General features: G+C 37.9%; 1 protein-coding gene across 2 annotated transcripts in view; it reads left to right on the top strand.

Annotated features, from left to right (window-relative positions):
• cac (calcium voltage-gated channel subunit cacophony) overlaps window positions 1-23409 on the top strand; it is a 338819-nt gene that overhangs the window by 275727 nt on the left and 39683 nt on the right. The window contains exons 7-33 of one of the 2 annotated variants that reach the window (XM_090158840.1): window positions 1444-1544; window positions 2651-2806; window positions 3900-4123; window positions 4261-4364; window positions 4899-5014; window positions 6092-6151; window positions 7710-7802; window positions 8894-8920; window positions 11048-11074; window positions 12299-12383; window positions 12448-12575; window positions 13130-13242; window positions 13322-13431; window positions 13502-13633; window positions 14999-15071; window positions 15150-15267; window positions 15947-16035; window positions 16113-16228; window positions 16316-16410; window positions 17021-17035; window positions 17291-17390; window positions 17453-17642; window positions 18905-19011; window positions 19087-19186; window positions 21152-21312; window positions 22171-22314; window positions 22376-22577. In XM_090158840.1, coding sequence (XP_090014966.1) covers window positions 1444-1544; window positions 2651-2806; window positions 3900-4123; window positions 4261-4364; window positions 4899-5014; window positions 6092-6151; window positions 7710-7802; window positions 8894-8920; window positions 11048-11074; window positions 12299-12383; window positions 12448-12575; window positions 13130-13242; window positions 13322-13431; window positions 13502-13633; window positions 14999-15071; window positions 15150-15267; window positions 15947-16035; window positions 16113-16228; window positions 16316-16410; window positions 17021-17035; window positions 17291-17390; window positions 17453-17642; window positions 18905-19011; window positions 19087-19186; window positions 21152-21312; window positions 22171-22314; window positions 22376-22577 — 2986 coding nt within the window. Of the gene's footprint in view, window positions 1-1443; window positions 1545-2650; window positions 2807-3899; window positions 4124-4260; window positions 4365-4898; window positions 5015-6091; window positions 6152-7709; window positions 7803-8893; window positions 8921-11047; window positions 11075-12298; window positions 12384-12447; window positions 12576-13129; window positions 13243-13321; window positions 13432-13501; window positions 13634-14998; window positions 15072-15149; window positions 15268-15946; window positions 16036-16112; window positions 16229-16262; window positions 16411-17020; window positions 17036-17290; window positions 17391-17452; window positions 17643-18904; window positions 19012-19086; window positions 19187-21151; window positions 21313-22170; window positions 22315-22375; window positions 22578-23409 lie in introns of both variants that reach the window. The other variant, XM_090158839.1, reaches the window with a different exon arrangement.

Below are 23409 nucleotides of genomic sequence, written 5' to 3' on the forward strand. Positions count from 1 at the left end.
ATAAGGTCCCCATAAGTACAGGTCTAGCATAGAACCCCATGTTTACGGTATTGTCCATGCGAGAAGAAAATTAACGTACGACGATAGGGCAGTAGCGACATCTTCTTTTTCAAAATTTCTACATCAAAAATATTATCTTACTTGGTAGAGCAGCCACGCTCGGGTTGATAAATTCCACACAAAACGCGTCTCAATCTCAAATTTGAAAAATAAATATCTTCAGAAACACAACTCTTATTTCTAATAGCCAGTTTTAGGTTCCGATGAATCATTTTGCAAAGATAAGTGTTAATTTTAAGTTTTAAAGCGATAAAATCGTGAATTAGAATTGGCTACGGTGCTAAGGGCTCGCGGCGGAGTTTATCCCGGGTGGTTCTAAGTTTAAAAACGTTCGCGCATGGCTTGCGCGCATTCATAATGCATTTCGCGAAATTTATTTAGCCACAAGGAGGTGCAGATTTTGAATACCTACCGCTTAATAACGAGTATGTGATCGTAAAAAAATTGCCCTAGACCTTTGCTTATGGCGACCATATGATAGGCTTATGGTGATAACTGTGTATTTTTCATTACCGTTGTCGAGGAAATACGCGAGTCGTCTAAAACGGGGATGAATTTGTGCGAAAATTGGAAAAAAAAGTGTTGTTCTTTCAGGATTATGAACTTGACCGTTACGAGTCAAGGCGGGGAAAACTTAGATTTGCGAATGCTGAGGTCCTTCAGAGTATTACGTCCATTGAAATTAGTATCTCGTACGCCAAGTAAGTTCAGGACGACCCCTTGACCCCTCCGGACCCGCCACGTCACTAGATATTGGATCTCTTTGCGATATCGAATTAGATTCCTGTAGACGTAGAATTCTTCGTAGATTCCTAGCTACCTCGAATTAATGAAATTTTTGATAAAATTTAATGAGGCTGATTTTGACATAAAGTAGGCATATATAACAACAAAAAATCGACTTTTTCGAGACCCGGCCCCACCAGCCTTGTAGTATTTAGAAATTATCCGTGTAGCATCATTGTGGACCTCAGCCAGTCTTCTCGTAGTAATGTAGGTAGAAACTGAATTTGTAGTCTGGTTAAAGCGTAGATATGGGGGGTGTGTAGTTCTTAGAATGGTTTTATTGTAGTAAACAATTGTAGATATGTCTTTGTAGTATCTAATTACCGTAGTTCCATTCCTACAAGGATAACTCTCGATCCGAAACAACCCTTCTCACTTCAGAGGCTGACCTTGAGTCTCTGTAGTCGCGTTGACGCAAAGACTTGGCGACCATTGAAAAGTAGTTGTTGATGGTCAAGAGTGATCCGTCTTAGTCGTAGTTGAAGTAGCGTATAGTGCAAATACTTTTTGACTCTTTCTGTAGCATTAGTGTTTCTTTTCCTTCTTTTCTTCTATCGTTGCTCTGTCTTCTCTCTGTGTGTGACTCCTTCCTCGCAGGTTTATTACGTACGTAGTGCCAGAGGATTTAGGCGTAGATTTGAGAACGTTACGTGCGATAAGGGTATTGAGACCACTGAAACTGGTCTCGGGAATTCCAAGTAAGTCCTGCACCGCACCAACAAGAGCTAGTACTTGTCCACTGAAACTAACTTTTCAGTGGAGAATGAGACCAATCTTTGCCATAAAATTGGCCAAATTGCGTGTCTTTTGAACCCGAATCAGACACTGTAATTTTCATGGTCTTTTTCTAGTAAAGTAGATTTGCCTTAAAGGAGAACTGTCACCAAAACCAAAATTTACGACGTTTTTTACAGAAAGATAGAAAATATATTAATAATTATGTCCCTGAAATTTTAAAGTTATTGGAAAAGTATTTAAAAAGTTACGCTACTTTTTCCGCAACCTACATCAAACGGCTTCAAAAATTTCAGAAATCGCGGTTGAAGCTACGTGCAGCGCCAAAACAATGAAGCGGCAAAAATTTGAGAAAGGGCGGCGTGTAAGGCATTTTAAAAACACGATTAACTACAATCTACGAATATAACTAGGTTAAAAAGCCAAGGAGAATGTCGTAGCAGACGACAGTTCCGACCGAAAAACGATATAACCGGGGATAAAATATTTCGTTCACGAGATGACGCTGGAGGTAGGTTCAACCAAGCGGTTCTGAGATTCTCGAGTCGGGGGGGATAAAACACGAAATTTGGTTGCTTATAATAAATCAAATACTGGAAATATTAACATGAAATTTTTGTATAACCATTTACGGACGTCCTCTATCGATTTAAATGGTTTTTAACCAATTTTAGAGTGATGACACTTCTCCTTTAATGGTAGATCTCGATCTTCAAAATGTTTATCTAGAAAATAAAATAAAATATTAAAATAAAAACTATAAACAGGGTTATCTATACCTTCCAAATGACAATCTTAACCTTCAAAATAGCGATCTTGACCTTCAAAATAGAGATCTTTTAAATTAGAAGTTTGGGCAACCCTGAAGTAAAGATTGGTCCCATTATAGATTTCGTAAGCTTACAAACATTAATGAGTTTATAGAAAAAATTCTACTCCATTTAGTTCCGTAGTTAGACTAGAACCTTAATGAAATCCTACCGCCTCCATAATATTGAACTTATATTAATCATTTTCAACGTGTGCATTTAAACTGACTGATGGTGTTTTTATCGCGGTGACATTTCAGGTCTTCAAGTAGTATTGAAGTCGATCATCAAAGCGATGGCACCGTTGCTACAGATCGGGCTTCTGGTGTTGTTCGCTATCGTTATTTTTGCAATTATTGGCCTTGAATTTTACAGTGGTGCTCTTCATAAAACTTGTTACAGTAACGTAGATACAGGTACGGAAAAAATGGTCTCCATTCCGCGACTCGCATCTTCAGATGGGAGACCAACATCACTCTAAATTCTTCGTAACCTTCGTCTCGTGAAATGCCATGTCCCAAATATTTAAAATACAGATCTGCTCAAGGATGATTTGAAATCTTTTAAAACAGAGTTAATAAACGTTGCAATGGTTGCCAATTTCATTGACTGTGTCATCCCATCTTTTCTGGGGTCTATGAAGCGAAGGCTAGGCCTAGTTTTCCTAGAGTTTTGGTTAATTTAGATTAGGTTGGAATAAGATTAATTTAGGTTTAAGTTAGACTGGATTAAGGTTAGATAAATAAGGTTAGATTAGGCTAAATAAGGTTAGATTAGGCTTAAGAAGGTTATTTTAGGTTAGGCTAAATAAGGTTAGGTTAAGATAAGTAAGGTTAGGCTAGGCTGAATAAGGTTAGGTTAAATTAGGCTATATAAGATTAGTCTAGGCTAAATAAGGTTAGATTAGGTTAAATAAGGTTAGATTAGGTTAATTAAGGTTAGATTAGGTTAAATAAGGTTATTTTAGGTTAGGCTAAATAAGGTTAGGTTAAGATAAGTAAGGTTAGTCTAGGCTGAATAAGGTTAGGTTAGATTAGGCTAAATAAGGTTAGGCTAGGCTAAATAAGGTTAGGTTAGGCTAAAGAAGTTTAGATTAGGTTAGGTTAAATTAAGTTTCAATCAGGTTTAAACCCGTTTTCAGGGTTATGAGAGGAATTATTGGGGCGCCATTGCAAAGTTCAGTCGACAAGTTTTAAAAAGATTTTTCTTTATTTCCCACTAACCATTTGTACGACTGATTGGTTAAATACTAATAGCGCAATATTTTAGGTCTACAATGCTACTTTTCAAACCAAAGTGATCAGGTTAGTTTCAATACCAACGAATGTATCTTTGTCAGAGGTCCCAAGTTTATTTTTATCTACCAATAAGTCGTACAACAAAACGGATGATATTGGCGAAATGTTAAGGTTACGGAATTTAGAGTCGATGAAGCGTTTAGTGACGAGTGTCGGAACGCGCTGGTGGCGCAGTTGTGAAAAATGTCGTTGTCGTTTCGCGTGTATTTAGCCGAAATAATAACGGAGGGTGAGCAAGAGACTCCGTGCTACAAAACGGACAACCCGGATAAATCGCCGTTCGGGAGTTTCACTTGTAACGATTCGTACGCGATCTGCGAAGAGGGCTGGATCGGTCCAAACTATGGTATTACGGGCTTCGACAATATTTTTTTCGCCATGCTTACCGTTTTCCAATGTATTACCATGGAAGGATGGACCGCCATTTTATATTGGGTAATTAGCACACTTTCAACCCCGCCTCCCCCCTTTGAATGTAATCTAGCTCGGTGTCTCGAGCCGAACGTGTCTGATCTTTGAATTTGTTCTACTCCACCATCTCCGCATTCGCACGTCGACGCACGCTCACGCAGACAAACGACGCTCTAGGAAGTAACTTTAATTGGATATATTTTGTACCTCTCATCATTTTGGGATCATTTTTTATGCTCAACTTAGTACTCGGTGTTCTTAGCGGGTAAATATTTGGACACTATCATTCATTATCTTCTCTAAAAATTAGTGTTGTTAATTTTCCGGAAAAATAAAATGCGTAAAAATTTCCAGAAAATTTTCCGCAAATCGGAAAAAATCAAAATTGAAAACTAAATTACTTTTTGAGGGTTTTTAATGTTTTTAACTTTTTATCGATTTAAAATGTCTAATATCAGTAAACATACTACAAAACATTAATAGTGTTACATTGTTAATCAGTTTAAACAAGTCTCGAGGTTTAGTTTTACTTTCAGATTCGAAAAAATGAGGCGAAAATGCCGCTGTATTTAAATTTGCAAACAATATACTAGACTAATCATGGAATGAACACTTTTTTAATTTTTTTTCGGAAAAATACGGAAAAGTTTCCGGAAAAAAGGCCTCGGTCATTTTCCTGAAACTTTTCCGACTTACAACACTACTAAAAATTATTTTATTCTAATTAATACCGTGCGGCTCTTTGCGGCGAGACTGTGCGAACGCAACCAATGTGTGTTTTTTTCATGATTTAACGCAGAGAGTTTGCGAAGGAGAGAGAACGAGTCGAAAACCGCCAAGCCTTTCTCAAGCTTCGACGACAACAGCAGCTCGAGAGGGAACTCAACGGCTACGTAGAATGGATATGCAAAGCAGGCAAGTACAGCGTCTCGTTCGCGCCCACCAATTTGTTCGCCTTTTCACTCGAGAGTCATTAGGACGGGCTCACGAATTCATTTCCAACGTTGTCTCTCCAACCGTGATGGGCACTTTTATTAAAGAACCGCTCAGCTCGCGCTCGTTCATGTTCTAAGCGCTAGCACTCGCGAAATTTTGAGGCGTGAAATTTTCGCTCTTTTTTGAGGGGTCAAGTTTTGGCTCCTCTATTTTCGCTCTTTTTTGAACGAGGAAATTTTCACTCTATTTTTGCTAATTTTTGAGCGGGTAGATTTTCTCTCCCCTATTTTCGCTCTTTTTTGAGCGGGTAGATTTTCTCTCCTCTATTTTCGCACTTTTTTGAGCGGGGAAATTTTCGCTCCTCTATTTTCACTCTTTTTTGAGCGGGTAAATTTTCGCTCCTCTATTTTCGCTCTTTTTTGAACGAGGAAATTTTCACTCTATTTTTGCTAATTTTTGAGCGGGTAGATTTTCTCTCCCCTATTTTCGCTCTTTTTTGAGCGGGTAGATTTTCTCTCCTCTATTTTCGCTCTTTTTTGAGCGGGGAAATTTTCGCTCCTCTATTTTCACTCTTTTTTGAGCGGGTAAATTTTCGCTCCTCTATTTTCGCTCTTTTTTTGAGCGGGGAAATTTTCGCTTCTCTATTTTCACTCTTTTTGAGCGGGTAAATTTTCGCTCCTCTATTTTCACTCTTTTTGAGCGGGTAAATTTCCGCTCCTCTATTTTCGCTCTTTTTTGAGCGGGGAAATTTTCGCTTCTCTATTTTGCTCTTTTCCGAGTGGTAAACCTTTGCTCCTCTTTTCGCCATTTTTGAGAGGCGAAATTTTAGCTCATCTCATTTCCATTTTGCACTCTTTTAAAAAGATATTTTACCGCTCAATTTTGCTTAAAATGACAAAAGCCGCTCAAAATGAGAGGAACGCGCCCATCACTGTTCCAAATATATGATTCCGATCCCACCGTATATACAATCGTTAATTAATCAACCTCATTAATTGTAACGCGTTTTTAATCCCAGATTAATTTATTCGGTTTTTTTTCTTTTTCCGCAATCAGAGGAAGTCATTCTGGCGGAAGAAAGAACAACCGAAGAAGAAAAAATGCACATTATAGAAGGTGGGTCTACCACCCCCTGCTGGTGGGTTTTTTAAAGAGTAAGTTGCAAATAGATTTTCGGAATAGAAATGAAACTACTTTATATTTTTCTTGTTCATCTTATCGTGGGCTTTCCGAAAATGTAACTCACTTGATGAAAGTTTATTTAATATTGAAATTAAATTTACGTGCAGCGCCCCACTGCGGCTATTATTTTGAACGATAATTTTATCGAGCCTTGTTTGTGACGTCATTGACTACGGTTTATTCTGAATTTTTCCCTCTGCATCTGGTAGAATCATAAGCCTATCATAAGGTCCCCATGAGTATAGGTCTACCATAGAGGCTCATGGTAACGGCGTTGTCCTACTCCTTGCGAGAAGAAAATTAACGTACGACGATAGGGCAGTAGCGACATCTTCTTTTTCAAAATTTCTACATAAAAAATATTATCTTACTTGGTAGAGCAGCCACGCTCGGGTTGATAAATTCCACACAAAACGCGTCTCAATCTCAAATTTGAAAAATAAATATCTTCAGAAACACAACTCTTATTTCTAATAGCCAGTTTTAGGTTCTGATAAATCATTTTGCAAAGATAAGTGTTAATTTTAAGTTTTAAAGCAATAAAATTGCGAATTAGCCTTGGCTACGGTGCTAAGGGCTCGCGGCGAAGATTTCGCTCGCGTGGTTCTAAGTTTAAAAACGTTCGCGCACGGCTTGCGCGCATTCATAATACATTTCTCGAAATTTATTTAAGAAACACATAGTTGAGGACGTAGCCACAAGGAGGTGCAGATTTCGAATACCTACCTCTTAATAACGACCATGTTATCGTCAAAAATTTGCCCTAAACTTTTGCTTATGGGGACCACATAATCATACTTGTAATATCCTTGGTAGATATGGCGATGTCAATTAAGCGCGCGCTCTAAAGAATAAGGCGTGAGCGCGTGTTTTTAAACTATGTAAGCACTAAATTCAGTAGTAGAATCCCATGGTTCTATAGGAGATTTTTCGGTTTCTGCCACGGAATCATTATCATCTACATTTTATACGCAAGCCTATACTTTATGTTGGTGATAGCTAGGAGCAACAAACACAAGGAGAACGCAGCTAGCCTTTAAACACGCTAACGCAGTGTCGTGTACAAATTTCATTGAACGAACTTTTACGCTGAACATTTTACGGAAAGGGGGAAGAAAATTTCAAAATTTTCCCCTTCCAACGTCAGCAGGCGCTAAAGCGTCTAGCCAATGAAAATTGTACACAAGGAAATTCACGACTTTTGACGGGTTGCGTTCTCCTTGTGTGGGGTGCTGTGTTTGTTGCTCCTAAGTGATAGTGGCCAATGAGAAATAACGTGTAATCAATGACGTCAGTCACCACGCTAAAATTTTAAATTGTTTTGGCATTCTACTAATTATTTCCAATTAATTACGAAACGACACATTATATTTGGGTATTTCAATCGTAAGCGCTTCATTTTATAACAAAATTAAGGCGGTAACGAATAATTTGCAACTTACTCTTGAATTAAATTGACTGAAATTCAATTAACGCGCCTACCCCCTGGCAGCGCGGAGAAGAGCTGCAGCCAAACGCAAAAAGTTAAAAAGCATGCACAGCAAAAGCACAGACGAAGAAGAGGAAGAAGAAGTAGAGGATGAGGGTAAGCTCACACAATTTCCGATTCTCTCTCTATTTGCGGGTTTTCTTTGTTTTTATCAAGTTTTTATTTGGTACTGTTCCGTGTAACGCTTCGTATCGGCGCTGTCGACGCTCGTTTTGGTTTTCTGATTCTCTTCTGAGAAATAAAGAAAATTTAACGCGACGAGCTAGTTGATATCATATCAAAGCCGCGATGAATTAGGGCGTAGAGGCGTCGTGTTATTCGAGTTTCGTGTTCTATACGATAGTTGATTCAATCGTTTTACCAAGTTCATTATAGGCTTTGTTTAAAGGGAAAATGAAGACTAGTATGTATTTAGTTGGGGGAACATAATTGCACGGGGGTAGCGTCATTAGAGGTCTATTTTTAAATACTCGAAGTCTTACCAGATGGCGCCAACAGTATGCTACTTGTTATATTGAATTTTGACCGAGTTGTTCTTTCGTTTATAATTTATTTCCCCAAAAGGGTTTAGACTGGCGCCATCTAGTGGAACTAAAAGCGGTAAAATCGACCCACTCAGGGCTTCCCCTCTAAAAGTTCGTTTCCCCGTAAGCTATTTGTGAATCGGTCTGATACAATCTCTATACGATGGTGGTTGTAGTTTTAACAGTTGTTGGCAATCAAAGATGATCTGTTCAATGCTTATCACCGCTTTCTAACACGCATCATATTCACGCTTCACGGCAATACAGCATTTCAACTGTTAGTTTTGGGGTCTCCATTTTAAAGAATTAAATTCGATTAAACTAACGAGTAGTAGTATACAAATACCTGTTTTTCATTTTCCCTTTCGCGAATTTGTATCGGTAGCCCACAAACTTTGAGGGCCCGTCGGGGTCAAGGGGCGAACTATTTTGCCCCGTTGTACGACAGCGGAAAGGCTTCATTCGGTACGTTTTTGACATCAATTTCGATTGGTGGGGTAAAATATAATCCCTTTGGCCACCTTTTTGAGCCCAAGAAGTGTGTCGGTCTGATAAATTTACCCCATCCCTGTATATATATATATATATATTGTTTTGGACATTTTGTTAATGAGTGGTCAGTTGCGAGTGACCGGTTCTTCATGATCCTATACTTTGTTGCAGCTCAAGAAAAGACAGACACTGAGCAATGTAGGTAGTTTTTTTTTAATCCGGCCAAAACTTTTTTTACATTTTTCTCTATATATTATTCGTTTCAATATAATCGGACTTGTGAAATTGAATTAATTTTTTTAGCCAAAGCGCTGTCGCTTTGTGTTTTAGAAACCGAATAAAATCGGTTGTAGGCGTGTAGAAAACTCACTGCCGCAATCGCGAACTATTTTTTTTTTGGAAAAGCTTTTGGCTTCGTAGAATTAAATTAGGTGACCGTAGCGCGCTTTGCAAACGACCTCAAAGGCCTACACTTATTTACCGTTTTTTAAAGGATTTTTATTATTTTGAATAATGGAAGGTATTGATATTTTGAATATTTTTGGACGCGTACCTCTAAATACAATTTTTGTATCCCAATTCTATAACCGATAGGGTTCTACCTAGCTAATACACATCAAAACCCAAAAAACCCATTTTGTTGTGATGTGTTTTTTTAAATCAAGGTGTGTGTTCTTTGTTAAGCCATTTTGAAAACCCTTTTTTTGCCTTGGCAATTTTTTTAACAACCCATTGGAGGAACTAACGATATTAATTTTATTATATATTCGAATTTTCCTTTTTGAACTATAAAATAATTAACTTTTTCGCATCCACCGTGATATACATATCATTGCATGAGTCGTTTTTGCTAAAAATTAAATAATTTTATTTATAAACGAAAAATCACACTTTTTGAAAATCACTACACACTTGCGCACAATGATAATCACGATAGTATTATTTTAGTGATTAATTACTTGGGAAATGTTTTTTACGAACATATAAAAAGTATTTTTTTAAGTCGATGATAAAGTTTGCAAAAACACTTGAAATTTGTAATCCCGTTTTTGGTTTTTGACGACTTTTTTGCAACCCTGGCGATTTAAAAATGACGATTTTGCAGTTTTTTTAAAAGCGTTGGCTTATGGCCGTATAAGGTTTTTTGGAATTATTTCTCAATTTGAAGATATTTATTTAATTGCGATTTCTACCTCCAGTGTGAAGCTAATTTGATTAATAAAAAACTTTAACGAAGATAGCCCTCCCCCAAACGAACTCTAAGAGAAACTGAACTTTACTAAAAGTATTTAACAGAAAATTCAGTTCAAGGTAACATAATCAAATTATTAAAGGGAGTGTAACGACTCACGAGAGGTCCGTCATTCTCACAAATACCGTACGTTCTAGAGAAAAATTAATTTACAAATCTTGAAACCAACTTGAAAATCCTGGCCGAAAATCAAACACGAAAATCGTGCTTTAAAATCTCAAATCAGATCAGAAAAATGCCGTGCGCAAAATTAGCAAATGTTGGACCCCTCAGAGTATAAGTATCTAGTGGATCGCCAAATTTTCCAATTCTCCCACCAGGTTAAACGTTAGTTTAAAACAAGTCGTAGTCGGTGTTATCAGATTTTTTCTATGTAGAATATTATTGGTTTAAGTATTTGACAGTAAAGGTTAATAGATCCGCTACTGGAACGTAGAAAATTCTTTCAATCAATCGACGCGAAAGTTTCTCAAATGATTCATTGTGGGGCGCTATCTTCGTGGAAGTAAATGTGAATCCCTCGTTGCTTGAAGGGCTGAGACATTAATAATGGCGTTTTCTCGCTGCCGTCCTGCTGCTTTACGCTATCGTCATGAGAGAACAACCATTTGAATCTGCCGCTGTTGCTGCTGCATCAATACGATATTTATCCGATTATTTTGCTCAAATTGCGTATCTTGCCACTCTCTTTAAGGCTGATCTTTGTATCCCCGTATCTACCGATGTCCAATCTAATCGCGTACCCTCCTTATCACTCTCACGAATAGCGAATGTTAGCGACGACAAACGATCAGCCTTAAACGACCGCAATTTCTTATATTTTTCTTAAGTAATTAACCCATCATTTTCTCTTTTTTTCTGAATGTTGTCTCTTAATAATTTGGAAAGTCTTTTTTGGATAAAGCGGCAACTCTCCAAGCACTTATTTTTCAATTATATTACTTTTCTTTTTTCCATGTGCTCTCATCTCTTAATCAAAAAATAAATCCGGCATGTCTCTCATTAAAAAAATAATAATGTTGGCCATGTGATGCACACACAAAACCACCTTCTCTTCCTCCCTCTCTCACCAGTGACAACTAAGAAGGTTAGACTGAAAGGTACAGAATCACCACCAAGTTTCCCTGATACACGATAAACGATACAAACCCGTAACCCAATTCTTTTCTGTTCCATCACGCCCGTGTCGGAGTCCTAACGAGCCAACAACCCTCTATCGTCCGAAGCTGTTGTTACTAGTAAACAAGTTCTCTAGAGGGGTAGGACCTTTGCCAAAATCCTCCGCAGACGTTGCCTATAAGTCCAAAAATCCGAAATCTTAGAATAACCTTTTTACGGAGAATCATTGTAAGAAAATTTTTAAATTCAAAAAAATCAAAAATTCACGTAAGCAGAAATGGCAGATTTCCAACCCATCGAACTCTATCAATTTTTTTATTGATTTCAATTGATCTGAAAACATATTTGGTGGAAGTAGTTGCCAAAGTATAAATTATTCAATACCTAAAGTCAGAAGTAAATGAACCGAAGTTATCAGACTGCTATACTCCCCATGTTGGAGGCGTTTTCCTTATGAAGTTACATTTTTACCTCGAATTTGAAATTTTGCCGAAAAAAGTTTTTGTTTTTATGAAACCATTTTTTATACATATAAAAATAGCTATACCAACAATTCCCAAGCGCAATTTATCACGTCACAAGACGGGGATGGAAATTAGCTTTTATTTGACTCGATTTTCTCATCATTTTTATAAGTAAAACGCTCTCCGATTCTGAACGCTATTTCGATAACTTCGGTTCATTTACTTCCGATAAAGTTTAATTCCGAAATTTTCGATTTTTATTTTAAGTTCTAAAAAACTATTTAAATTGTTTACTCGGAATGAACAACTTCGGATAACGTATTCCGTTCTTACTGCTAGAATTTAGCGCTGGGACCTTTATCTTGAATAATAATGGTATATACTCGTTAGCACTCCGAAATGAAATGACAGAGCCTGTTCCTTTTATGGACCCCCTCGATGGGGTTGCTTCTCTCTCTTTTTCCCCATATTTGAGTTCCTTCCATTTCGTGTACCATTTTGAAGGTAGTCTCTCTGGTAGTTAGTACATTTTCTCTCTTCGAGTAGTGAAACTCTGAACCCTGTTTTTCTCTGTCATTAGTTAGTTGGTAGAATCTTCTAGGCGCAGTGTCCGTAGCTCAGGCTGTATCTTCCGCCCAGCCCCGATATTTCCTCTATCTCTCTCTCTCTCTCCGACCACCTTCGTAAATGTGACCATACCCCGATTTCTGGTGCGTTCTTACCCTCTCTTCCGAAATGCAGGTTTTGCCAGGGCTTCCTACTTAAAAGCGAAAGTCAAGAATAAAGGAGCTTGTAAAGCTTTTTGGAGGGTAGAAAAGAGGTTTAGGTACGTCGTTGTGCGCTCTGACCTCTTCTTTCGAAGTCACCGTTTAATCGTTCATTTCGTTTAGGTTCGTCATTCGTCACATCATAAAAACTCAAATATTTTATTGGAGCGTTATTGTTCTTGTATTTTTAAATACCGCGTGTGTTGCTGTAGAACATTATCACCAGCCGAATTGGCTGACGGATTTTTTATGTGAGTTCATTCTTTCATTATTGTCATACGTCTATAATTATGTTTAACAAAAGTGTCGGTTCCCCAACTTCGGCGTGTTAAATGTTTTAATAGGCCTTTCTATAAAATAAGCTATGCTTGCTGAACTAGTTTTTATGTAGCTCATTTGTCACGAAATACGTATAAGTACAATTCAGTTTATACTTAAAAACAGGGTGCCTCCTCGAATATCCAGGGCTTTTTGTAGTAAAACGTCATCGATACGTCACCCGTGACGCAGTAGCAACATCAAAATAAGAAGGCCAATGTTACTTTATAGAAAGGCCTATTCCAATATGGCCACCACTTCAGATTAAGTTATTAGGGCAAATATGCGCTCTTTGATAGTGTCGAAGCTCATAATAATTTGTGGCGTATTTTCCTCGCTAGCGGCGCTTATCGTTAATTCTACGTCAATCCACACATAGGTCACGGTAATTACTTCGACTGTCACACTTATTGAACATAATCATAGACTTACGAGAGTAATTTTCCTTAATGTTAACCGTATATCTGAAATTTCTTTTCGCGAACAGTCTATGCAGAATTTGTATTTTTGGGACTCTTCATCTTTGAAATGTTTATTAAGGCCTACGCTTTGGGGCCTCGCATTTACTTCGAATCTTCATTCAATCGTTTCGATTGCGTAGTAAGTTTCCCCCCATTTCCCACTATTCTTCCCTCTACCGCGAAGTGGTAGGAGTAAGTTAATGTTCAATGGTTCCCAGGTAATTATGGGGAGTATATTTGAAGTAATTTGGACAGCGATCAAGGACGAGTCATTCGGGCTTTCAGTGTTGAGAGCTCTGAGGTTGCTCAGAATTTTCAAAGTCACAAAGTACGTCTGCTTAGATATTTTTCACGTGACATTTCGTCGTATTTAATGTCCGTTTTTGTCATTGACGCAGGTATTGGTCTTCGTTAAGAAATTTAGTCATTTCGTTACTTAGCAGTATGCGCTCCATCATCAGCCTTCTATTTCTACTTTTCCTCTTCATCCTCATTTTCGCACTCCTCGGAATGCAACTTTTCGGCGGGGCGTAAGTAGTCTCTTTCTCTTCACTTTAACCCTTACTAAAATCTTCTATAGGAATTCTATAGAATTGTAATTAGAATCCTAAAGAGAAAGTACTCAAATGTATTCGACAATTCTATAGAATTTTAATTAGAATCCTAAAGTGAAAGTACTAAAATGTCTTCGACAATTCTATAGAATTTTAATTAAAATCCTAAAGATAATTCTATAGATTTGTAATTAGAATCCTATAGATAATTCTATAGAATTGTAATTATAATCCTATAGATAATTCTATAGAATTGTAATTATAATCCTATAGATAATTCTATAGAATTGTAATTATAATCCTATAGATAATTCTATAGAATTGTAATTATAATCCTATAGATAATTCTATAGAATTGTAATTATAATGCTATAGATAATTCTATAGAATTGTAATTATAATCCTATAGATAATTCTATAGAATTGTAATTATAATCCTATAGAGAAAGTATTCGAATGTCTATAGAATTTCTGTAAAATTGTAATTATAATCCTATGGATAATTCTATAAAATTATAATTATAATCCTATGGATAATTCTATAGAATTTTAATTATAATCCTATGGATAATTCTATAGAATTGTAATGATAATCCTATTGATAATTCTATAGAATTATAATTATAATCCTATGGATAATTCTATAGAATTTTAATTATAATCCTATGGATAATTCTATAGAATTTTAATGATAATCCTATTGATAATTCTGTAGAATTTTAATTATAATCATATGGATAATTCTATAGAATTGTAATTATAATCCTATAGAGAAAGTATTCGAATGTCTATAGAATTTCTATAAAATTGTAATTATAATCTAACAGAGAAAGTAGCCAAATGTCTATAGAAATTCAATTGAATTGTAATCAAAATTATATAGATAAAATACCCAAATGTCTATAGAAATTCTATTATATTAAAATCAAAATTCTATAAGAAAGTCACCCAAATGACTATGACAATTCTAACAAATTCTAATCAGAATCCTATAGAGAAAGTACGCCAATGTCTATAGAAATTCTGAAGAATTGTAATCAGAATCCTATAGTGAAAGTACGCAAATGTCTATAGCAATTCTGTAGAATTGTAATTAAAACCCTAAAGAGAAAGTTTCCAAATGTCTGTAGAATCTACAGAAATTTCGGAAATTTTTCTATAGCCATTGGAAAAAACCCTAGGTCTTTCTATAGAAATATTTTTAGTGTATTGCAAACTTTAAGCTCTCTATAGCCACCTACAAGATTTTATAGAAAGTCTATAGAAAGTTTTAGAAAGGGCAATATTCAACATCAAAGGTTTCGATATTTCTGTTAACGCCATTTTATCACCCATTCGCAGCTTTAACTTTGAGGACGGAACTCCTCCAGCAAATTTCAACACTTTTCCAATTGCCTTGCTCACTGTTTTTCAGGTAAATCGAAGCTCACTGATAAACGTTAGCAGCGACTTTGACTAATTTAATTTTTCCTGCTTCGCGATGTCCGCGTAGATTCTTACGGGTGAAGATTGGAACGAAGTAATGTACAAGGGAATCGAGTCCCAGGGTGGCATTCACGGTGGGATGATTTACAGTCTGTACTTCATTATCTTAGTGTTGTTCGGTAACTGTATCCTTTCGCAAAAGTAATAATAATAAAATAAATAATAATAATCAGCTAGGCTAATACCCAAGGCACCACCTTAGGACTAAGTCATCAAGCGACTTTTAAAGACATTAATTTAGGTGGCCGGGTTATAACGCGTTGGAGGGTGGTGGCAAGCCCTTCATGCCACGCCAGCCAACAGCTCCCTACACTGACTATTACCGTAAAGCGTCTATCAGAGGTAATTTTTAGTAACTTTACCATTGCGTGTATACTAATCTCCACCACTCTTCCCCTATTCGGCTTTCCGTTGCTACGCAACTCATTTTGAAATTTTTAATATTTAGGCTTCGGTTTTATAGTCGCAAGCCAGATTTCCCGCACGGTACTGACGAGTCCCAAATAGGACGAAACCGGTCTACCGTTGGAATTTCTGGCTATTTTATTTAATTTAATTTAATTTAGTTTTTCACTCGAAGATCTATTTGGTCCGAGTTTCGCGTCTTTATGTTTGTTCGAAGATCTATTGGTACGAGCTATTAGTAAGTTTTTAAATTTCTTCACATTTGTTTAGGGTTTAGCTTTATTATCCCTTTTCATAATGGACTAATCTACTTATTCGCTAATTTTATCATCCTTTACAATGCAGTCCATAGGCACTTATCAGAGGTAAAGTCAATTTCCTTGACCAATTGTCCCTAAGATACTCTTTTGAACGTGTTCTTGGCCATCGCTGTCGACAACTTGGCGAATGCCCAGGAGCTGACCGCGGCCGAAGAAGAAGAAGCCGAGGTAACTATACGACCTTAAGCGGGCCAGTGACCCGCGATCGAGAGTAACGATGAGTGTGTTGGGTTTGCCCTTGACAGAGAAACAAAGAAGAAATCGCCAAAGAGCTTCGAGAACTGACCGCAGACCCTCCCCAGGTCAACATCTGCCCCCCTTCTCCTCAGAACAACCCCGATGGGGAGAAGAATTTCAATTAGTAAGTGCCCCGATTAATTCGTAATCTTTAATAGGAAACGTTATCTAATTCCGTGGTCCGATTCGCCACCATCACCACCACGACCAGTGGGGACAAAGAAAATTGGAATGGAAGCCAGGAAAAATCTCTGGACATCACCTTAAATCGAACGACGCCTTCTCGCGAGGATCTATCAGAGGATGGTAAGGGCCTCTCTACGCTATTCCACGCGCCCCACTTCTAGATGCGGTTGCACCCGCGTGTCCTTTTCTCCTATATATTTATACCATAAGTAACATAATTACAATAAATATGATGATTAACGAGATTTACAACCAAACTGATTTTCATAGTTATTGCGTAATCAAAATGTTTTCTCGGTACAGAGCCCTCTAGTGTCTAAAATACGCGAGACTTCCGCTAAACCGAAATATCTGGTTTCCGATAGATAGGCGGAATATTAGGCTAAAATGATAAAAATTTAAAAAGGTTTTCTCGGCGCCACGAGCTCGTGTTTTTATATCACGCGTGATTCGCACGCGGGCTTCTCAACAAAGCCAAATCCCCTCACGACTCCAGAACGTGCTCTCCGATATTAGGCTTACATTTTTATCAAAACGTTGTCATCCAAAACGGTAAGTCGCGAGTCCTAGTCACAGCTTGAAGAGAGTATCAGTGTCAAAAAAAAGGTTCGGTTAGAAAATTAGCAATAAAGCAATAGGAGGAAGTGTCATACTTATTGTTATTATGTTACTTATGTTTATACGTATTCAACTCGACTAATATCTAAACTAATACTTTCATAATAATCAGGCCCAAAAAGGAAAAGTACGTTTCTCGAATTTAATGATGATTTAGGATAGAAGTTCTATTTCTCTTGTCGTAATTAGCTCTTAGTTGATGACTTGGGCGATTTGTGTCGAGTAGGGAATGCGATTAATATGCGTAACCTTCGTTGTTGTCCGTTCTCTATTTCTGTATATTATTCTTTGGTATCTTTTGTCAATTGAATGATTGGTGGCGTTGGCGGGAGGGGAATGTGTGTAATAATGAGTCTTCGATCTCGCTCCCTCTTCCCTTAAGAAGATGCTCCGCGAGAAGACTTGAACAGGGACGACGACATTACAGGGCCCAAACCAATGCTGCCATATTCCTCTATGTTTATCTTCACCTCTACTAATCCGTAAGTATTCTACTTCCCCAGCCCGCGTTCTAGGTCAAAGGTTAAGACAGTTTTATTTACAGAATTCGTCGCGCTGCCCATTACATTGTGAATCTTCGTTATTTTGATTTGTTCATCATGATTATAATCTCCTTGAGTAGCATAACATTGGCCGCTGAAGACCCGGTACAGGAAGAGTCGGAGAGTAATAAAATCCTCAACTACTTCGACTACGCCTTTACAGGGGTCTTTACCGTAGAAATGATACTTAAAGTGAGTTTCCCACTCAATCACATTTCGCGATAATGCATTCGGATACTAAGAATATGGAGCAGTTGCATTAACCTCTGCTATCATGATACCATCCTAGAATAAGTTCGTTTGCTTTATAATTGTGAAACGTAAATATATATGGAGTAGGTGTCACGTGTGTGTCAAAGAGTATCACTAATAATCGCGAGGTGATGAACTTTCGCTATAAACTATTAGAGGATGTGTTTAGAAACCCGGTAGTCCCAAATAGGCGATATCATAATTTGCAAGGTATACTGGGTAAAATTTCTTTCGGGAAACATTTGAGCGCCATCAAACGGTAGAAATTTTTAAAAATAGCCAAGTGGTTAAAAAATTGCTTAAAAGTTTACCGTTGAACAGCCACTTCCAGCTTCATTAAATAAATCTTTAAAAGTCATACTTAAAATTTGGTGGTAAGTTAATTTCTTAAACTTAATTTTACGACGACTCGAACATTAGTATCATTATTGTGATAGTGATATTAAGTCTCTGACTAGAAAATTGTAATAAAACTAGAACATGTTTTTAACCTAGGGCCTAGCTTACAAGGAGACATCCCGAAGTGTAACCCACCGATTTTGTTCAAACTCGGGGGATTGGTAGACGTTCATGTATGATGAAAAATCCTAAAGGAAATTTATTCAATGGGCAACCGTTTTGCCATGGCAACGAAAAATATTTTTGACAATACAAAATATAAAATTTTCCTATTGAAAATAACATGGGATTTTGAACTCAAATTGATCAAAAGTTGATCAATTTTGATGTTTTTATTGTCAATTTTTATTTCTTTTTTCTTTTTTTTTTGGCATTTTCGAAATTTTGAAATTTGTTCAAATTTTTCGGTCAGAATCCCATGTTATTTTCAATGGGAAAATTTCCATTTGTTGTTGTCAAAAACAGTTTTCGTTGCCATGGCAAAACGGTTGCCCATTGAATAAATTTCCTTTAGGATTTTTCATGATACATGAAGGTCTACCAATCCCCCGAGTTTGAACAAAATCGGTGGGTTACACTTCGGGATGTCTCCTTGTTAGTGAAGCAGCCCCTATGTTTTGACCACGGCCAACCCCGATCGCGTTATAGAAGTTGGCAGTGCTATGGCAAATTTCCTGGAACATTTTAACAAGTTAGCTAAGACCAAAACAATTTATGCATTACCCGGATGCATTATCTCATTCTTACAACATTTCGTCTTAGTCTAACACGGTTCTTTTCCGTTTTCGTGCATCCGCTCGCAGATTGTAGATCAGGGTATTATACTTCATCCTGGGTCCTACTGTAGAGATCTATGGAACTTGTTAGACTCCGTAGTTGTCATCTGTGCCCTCGTTGCCTTCGCCTTCGAGTAAGTATTCTTATTCTAATTGTTTTTTCAACGACACGGTAACTAATGGCGATTTTTGTTCCCGTTCCCTCGTAGTAAGAGCAGCACCGGTCAGAATCTTAGTACCATTAAATCTCTCAGGGTTCTCCGTGTGTTGAGGCCGTTAAAAACGATAAAACGTGTTCCAAAACTAAAAGTGAGTATATCCTTCTTTACTTTACACTTCCAGGCCATCGACTCCAAACTCTAAAATGTCTCTAATAGTTATTCAAATTTCCATCGATATTCTGGCTTTAGGCTTAGATATCCAACAAAGGCTTAGTAACTGCGCATTTGTTCGGTTCTTGGACTTATTAAAATGGTCACATGGGCTGCGTTCAACAACTTTCTGATTCATTCCCGATTAAGTATCAGAAAAACCGTAACAGTTGTCGAATGGTTTTTGCTTCTTCCGGTTGTATCAGAACGGTATTAAATTAACTTTTTCAACTAGCCGGTTTTTCTGATATGTTTAATAAAGGTATGGTTGTTGAACGTGCACCTAGAAAATTTCTGCTTGCCGCCGTTTTGATGGATTCATTTTAAACGGGTTTTGAGCGTTTTGGCTTTCAACAACCATTTACGTCATGATAATCAATGGGACCTTACGGTAACGCAATCAGAAGTATCGGATTATTTTACGATTTTAGTTGTTGAACGCAGCCCTTATCGTTTGCATTTTGAGGGTGGGGCTAAAGAATCACGTGTTTTGGAAAGCGATAAAGGTATGCCTGAGTCACGCGACGAAAAGGGGAGGATCTACTGGAAAATTGGCCGTTATTTTTCAAACGATTCAGTGTAACTTTAAAGATTCACAACGGCGTTTGAAAAACCTGTGTAAAAATCAAGTATCTCTTCTTCTCCCTTAGCTCGAAATAACATATCCTTGAATTTTTCCAGTCCTATTTTCGTAGGAAGATTGGGAAATTAGTTAAATACAAACGCCGACGTTTCGGTGCAACTGAATTTCCTAAGCAAGCATGCAAACGCTTACCCCCCATGGTTCCTTCACGAAAAAGAAGCCTAACGGCTACTGCGCGTGTGTGAACATGGAACAAGAATCTAAAAAGCACGCGTGAATACTGGGAATAGGAAAATCACGGTTAATTTTAGTTCCATTTGCACAAACTTGGCGTCGCTGAAGCCGATTTCCCAAGTAGTTTCGTAGAAAAGCTGGAGCGTTCACGATCACTTTTGACAAATTGGCGGTTAAATGATTAGGTTTAGTAAGTTTTAGATCTTTTATTTTTGAAATTGGTTCTTTAAAAGTTTAAGTAGTAGTAATTAACCGTTGTGTTAAGTAAAATAACCATTAAGTTGCATAAGGCTGAGGTTTGTTTTTATAAAATTCACTTCATTTCTTAACTTAAAAATTTTTATGAACTAAATATATACTTTATTGACATTTTAAGTGCTCAATGTTAACAACAAGGTGCAAATATTGTGGAAAACATAGTGATTACCAACCTAACTTTCTCGCACATATACTGTCGCCTAAGCCCCGTCCCTCTCGTAGTGTAAGTTGAACAGTATTCTTGAGGCGCTTCAAAGCGGCTGGTGTACCTCAGGAAGCCTTTCGATTTAGGCCACGCCTACCGTGTCAAAATATCGGGAATAGTGATTCCCCTTAGATTCTTGGTACATGGTGTTAAGGTATTACAATGAGCGACCATGCTTAAAAATAACGTTAGCTACGCCACCTTTCAGCTCTTAACGATATTTCAATTTCGTTAAAAAAATACAGACGCAAAGAATATATTGCGTATTAATGCCAACACACGGCCAGCTTTGATCTCGAGCTATAGCGGCCAACCCATTCGCCGAAATTCCGTGAGAAAGTATTTTCCCGCTATAACGAGCGTGGCGCTGAACTCATACAGATGTCTTTTGCTCGTAGGTTAACATAGAAACTTCAACGAATGGGTTGGCCGCTATAGTGCGAGATCAAAGCTGGCCGTGGCCAACAGGATAGCTCCGTGTGATACCTTCGCGCATGCGCGAAGTAAGTTTTCGCCGGTTGAGGGGTGGCAATAAGCGCCAGTACGTTTTATGAGACGGAAACGTATTGTTTTTTTTTATTTCCCACGATTTAAACGTGTTTTTTTGTGAATTGCGACAACAGGCCGTGTTCGACTGCGTAGTAACATCGTTAAAGAATGTCATCAACATCCTCATTGTGTATTTACTATTTCAATTCATCTTCGCCGTCATCGCCGTGCAACTTTTCAACGGAAAATTTTTCTTTTGCACGGATGAGTCAAAACTCGACATGGAATCTTGCCAGTAAGTGTACCGATCCGTTCAACGCCTAAGGCCAAGCGCTCACTGCTCTTCGTAACGTCTCCGTCCTAGCTTCCACAAGCCTTTGCTTCGTAAAGGAGACAATGCCTTGTGGAAGGCAGGACGGATACGAAACGGAGAGCCAGTGGGCGCCTAGCCCAACCAGGATCTTTTTACGTAGAGGTCAGAGTTATAGCGAATTGCAATCCGGTCGTCACAAGCGTAGTCTGCTCGTAAGAAGTACAAAGAGGGGAAATATCTAAGGACCTCTTATATTACCATAAGTCCATAATAGTTTACATAAGTTTGTCACTTTAGTGAATATTTTACTGAGAGTTAGTAAGTAAGTGACGTCATCACACGAGGCGCTGGCAAAGGCTACACGTGACACGTTAGCAAGTGGACGCAAAACGGCGACGAAGCCCGTAATGTAGTCTGTCTTCTGAACAGCTCTAAGTAAAACTTTTGCATGTAAAGAATAGGAAGTGCCACACTTGTGTAACAATTTTTTACACTTATGATATTACTAATACAATTTTTACGCGAAAATTATAGTAGATTGAATAAAATCTGCGCACTACGATGCGCCATCTATTGAATCTTCAAATATTATTATATTTAATAATTTCGGTTTAAATAGTAGGATATCATTAGAAATAATTCAGGGAAAATAATTATATTGGTGCCGAAAAATAATTTATTTTACGTAATTGAGGTATCAGTATAGATGGCGCTAAACAGCGCAGTGAGAAATTGACGAACGAGTCGCGCAAAAAAACCGGTACTGCACTGACCTCTCCATAAAATGATCCTGACCTAAGCAAGACCGCTAGAGTTAACGTTCTTCCTGGTTTTCCTCAGGGGTGAATACTTTGTCTTCAAAGACAACAATCGGCCGCCCACTGTGCAAAAGAGGGAGTGGCTCAAACGATCTTTCCATTATGATAATGTGATAGCCGCTATGTTGACGCTCTTCACCGTTCAAACCGGAGAGGGCTGGCCAATGTAAGCGCCCCGTTACTTTCGGTTGCGGTTTCAGCGTGGCTAATCCGTTCGGTGTCGTTAGGGTGCTGCAAAGCTCGATGGACTCGACGTTCGAAGACATGGGACCCCTTCCACATTTCAGGATTGAAATGGCCATTTTCTACGTGGTATTCTTTATCGTGTTCCCATTCTTTTTCGTCAACATCTTCGTGGCCTTAATCATCATTACCTTCCAAGAGCAAGGAGAAAAGGAGTTAGAAGAAGGAGAACTAGATAAAAACCAGGCGAGTACTGGCGACCATCCCCCCCCTCCCCCGAATACTCACTCTTTATCCTGGCTTTCATACTCGTGCGTAGAAACGTAGAGGCTGATTATCTATTAATCGCTTATTTTTCCAAGGGTGTTATACGCTGTGTAATCAGTAATTATGTCTTGTTTTTATATCATAGTTCTAAGCTGATGATTCAGTTAGATAGACATTTACCAAAAGTAAATAGGGTGAGAAAGTCTTGAACGAGCTACACAACTCTTAGGAGGGTGGTGGTAAGCCCTTCATGCCACGCGAGCCAACAGCCATTCCTGTTCATGGGGGTCTTATAAAAACTTTTACTCCGTCGTGGTAAAAAGTAGCGCGCTCCTTGTGTTTGAAGAATTATAGTTTACAATAAGATTTTAATTAAAACTAATCAGAACAGCGGTTCCCAATTTTGTTTTTGCTATGGAACCCTAAATTATCCACTGAATTCTCGCGGACCCTTCCACGGAACCCTAGGGCTCCGCGGAACACCTTTTGGGAACCACTGCGTCTAGAAGAACGCAGTTTATAACAAAAAGGAGTTAGTTGGCAGAAATTCTATTGGCTCTTTGAGTCACGTGTCAACCACGGTGGAAGCTAGAATACGCGATCTGTTCGAGACTTTTCGTCCTGTTTACGTTTGCACTTACGCATTTGCTCCTATATCAATCGTCGATATTTTAAAATTACCTATGTTAGAAACCCTCAATTTTAGTCGGGTATTTAAATAACATTTCAGTTTTGTCCGTTAGCGTTTAGAGGCGCGGCTAGGCGGTAAAGCTATTTGGAATCAGCGCCGTTTCTAACTGTCGTTTTCTGG

This window comes from Leiobunum rupestre, chromosome 9 (genome assembly GCF_980474605.1).
Source record: "Leiobunum rupestre chromosome 9, qqLeiRupe1.1.hap1, whole genome shotgun sequence".
Classification (NCBI taxonomy): Eukaryota; Metazoa; Arthropoda; class Arachnida; order Opiliones; family Sclerosomatidae; genus Leiobunum; species Leiobunum rupestre.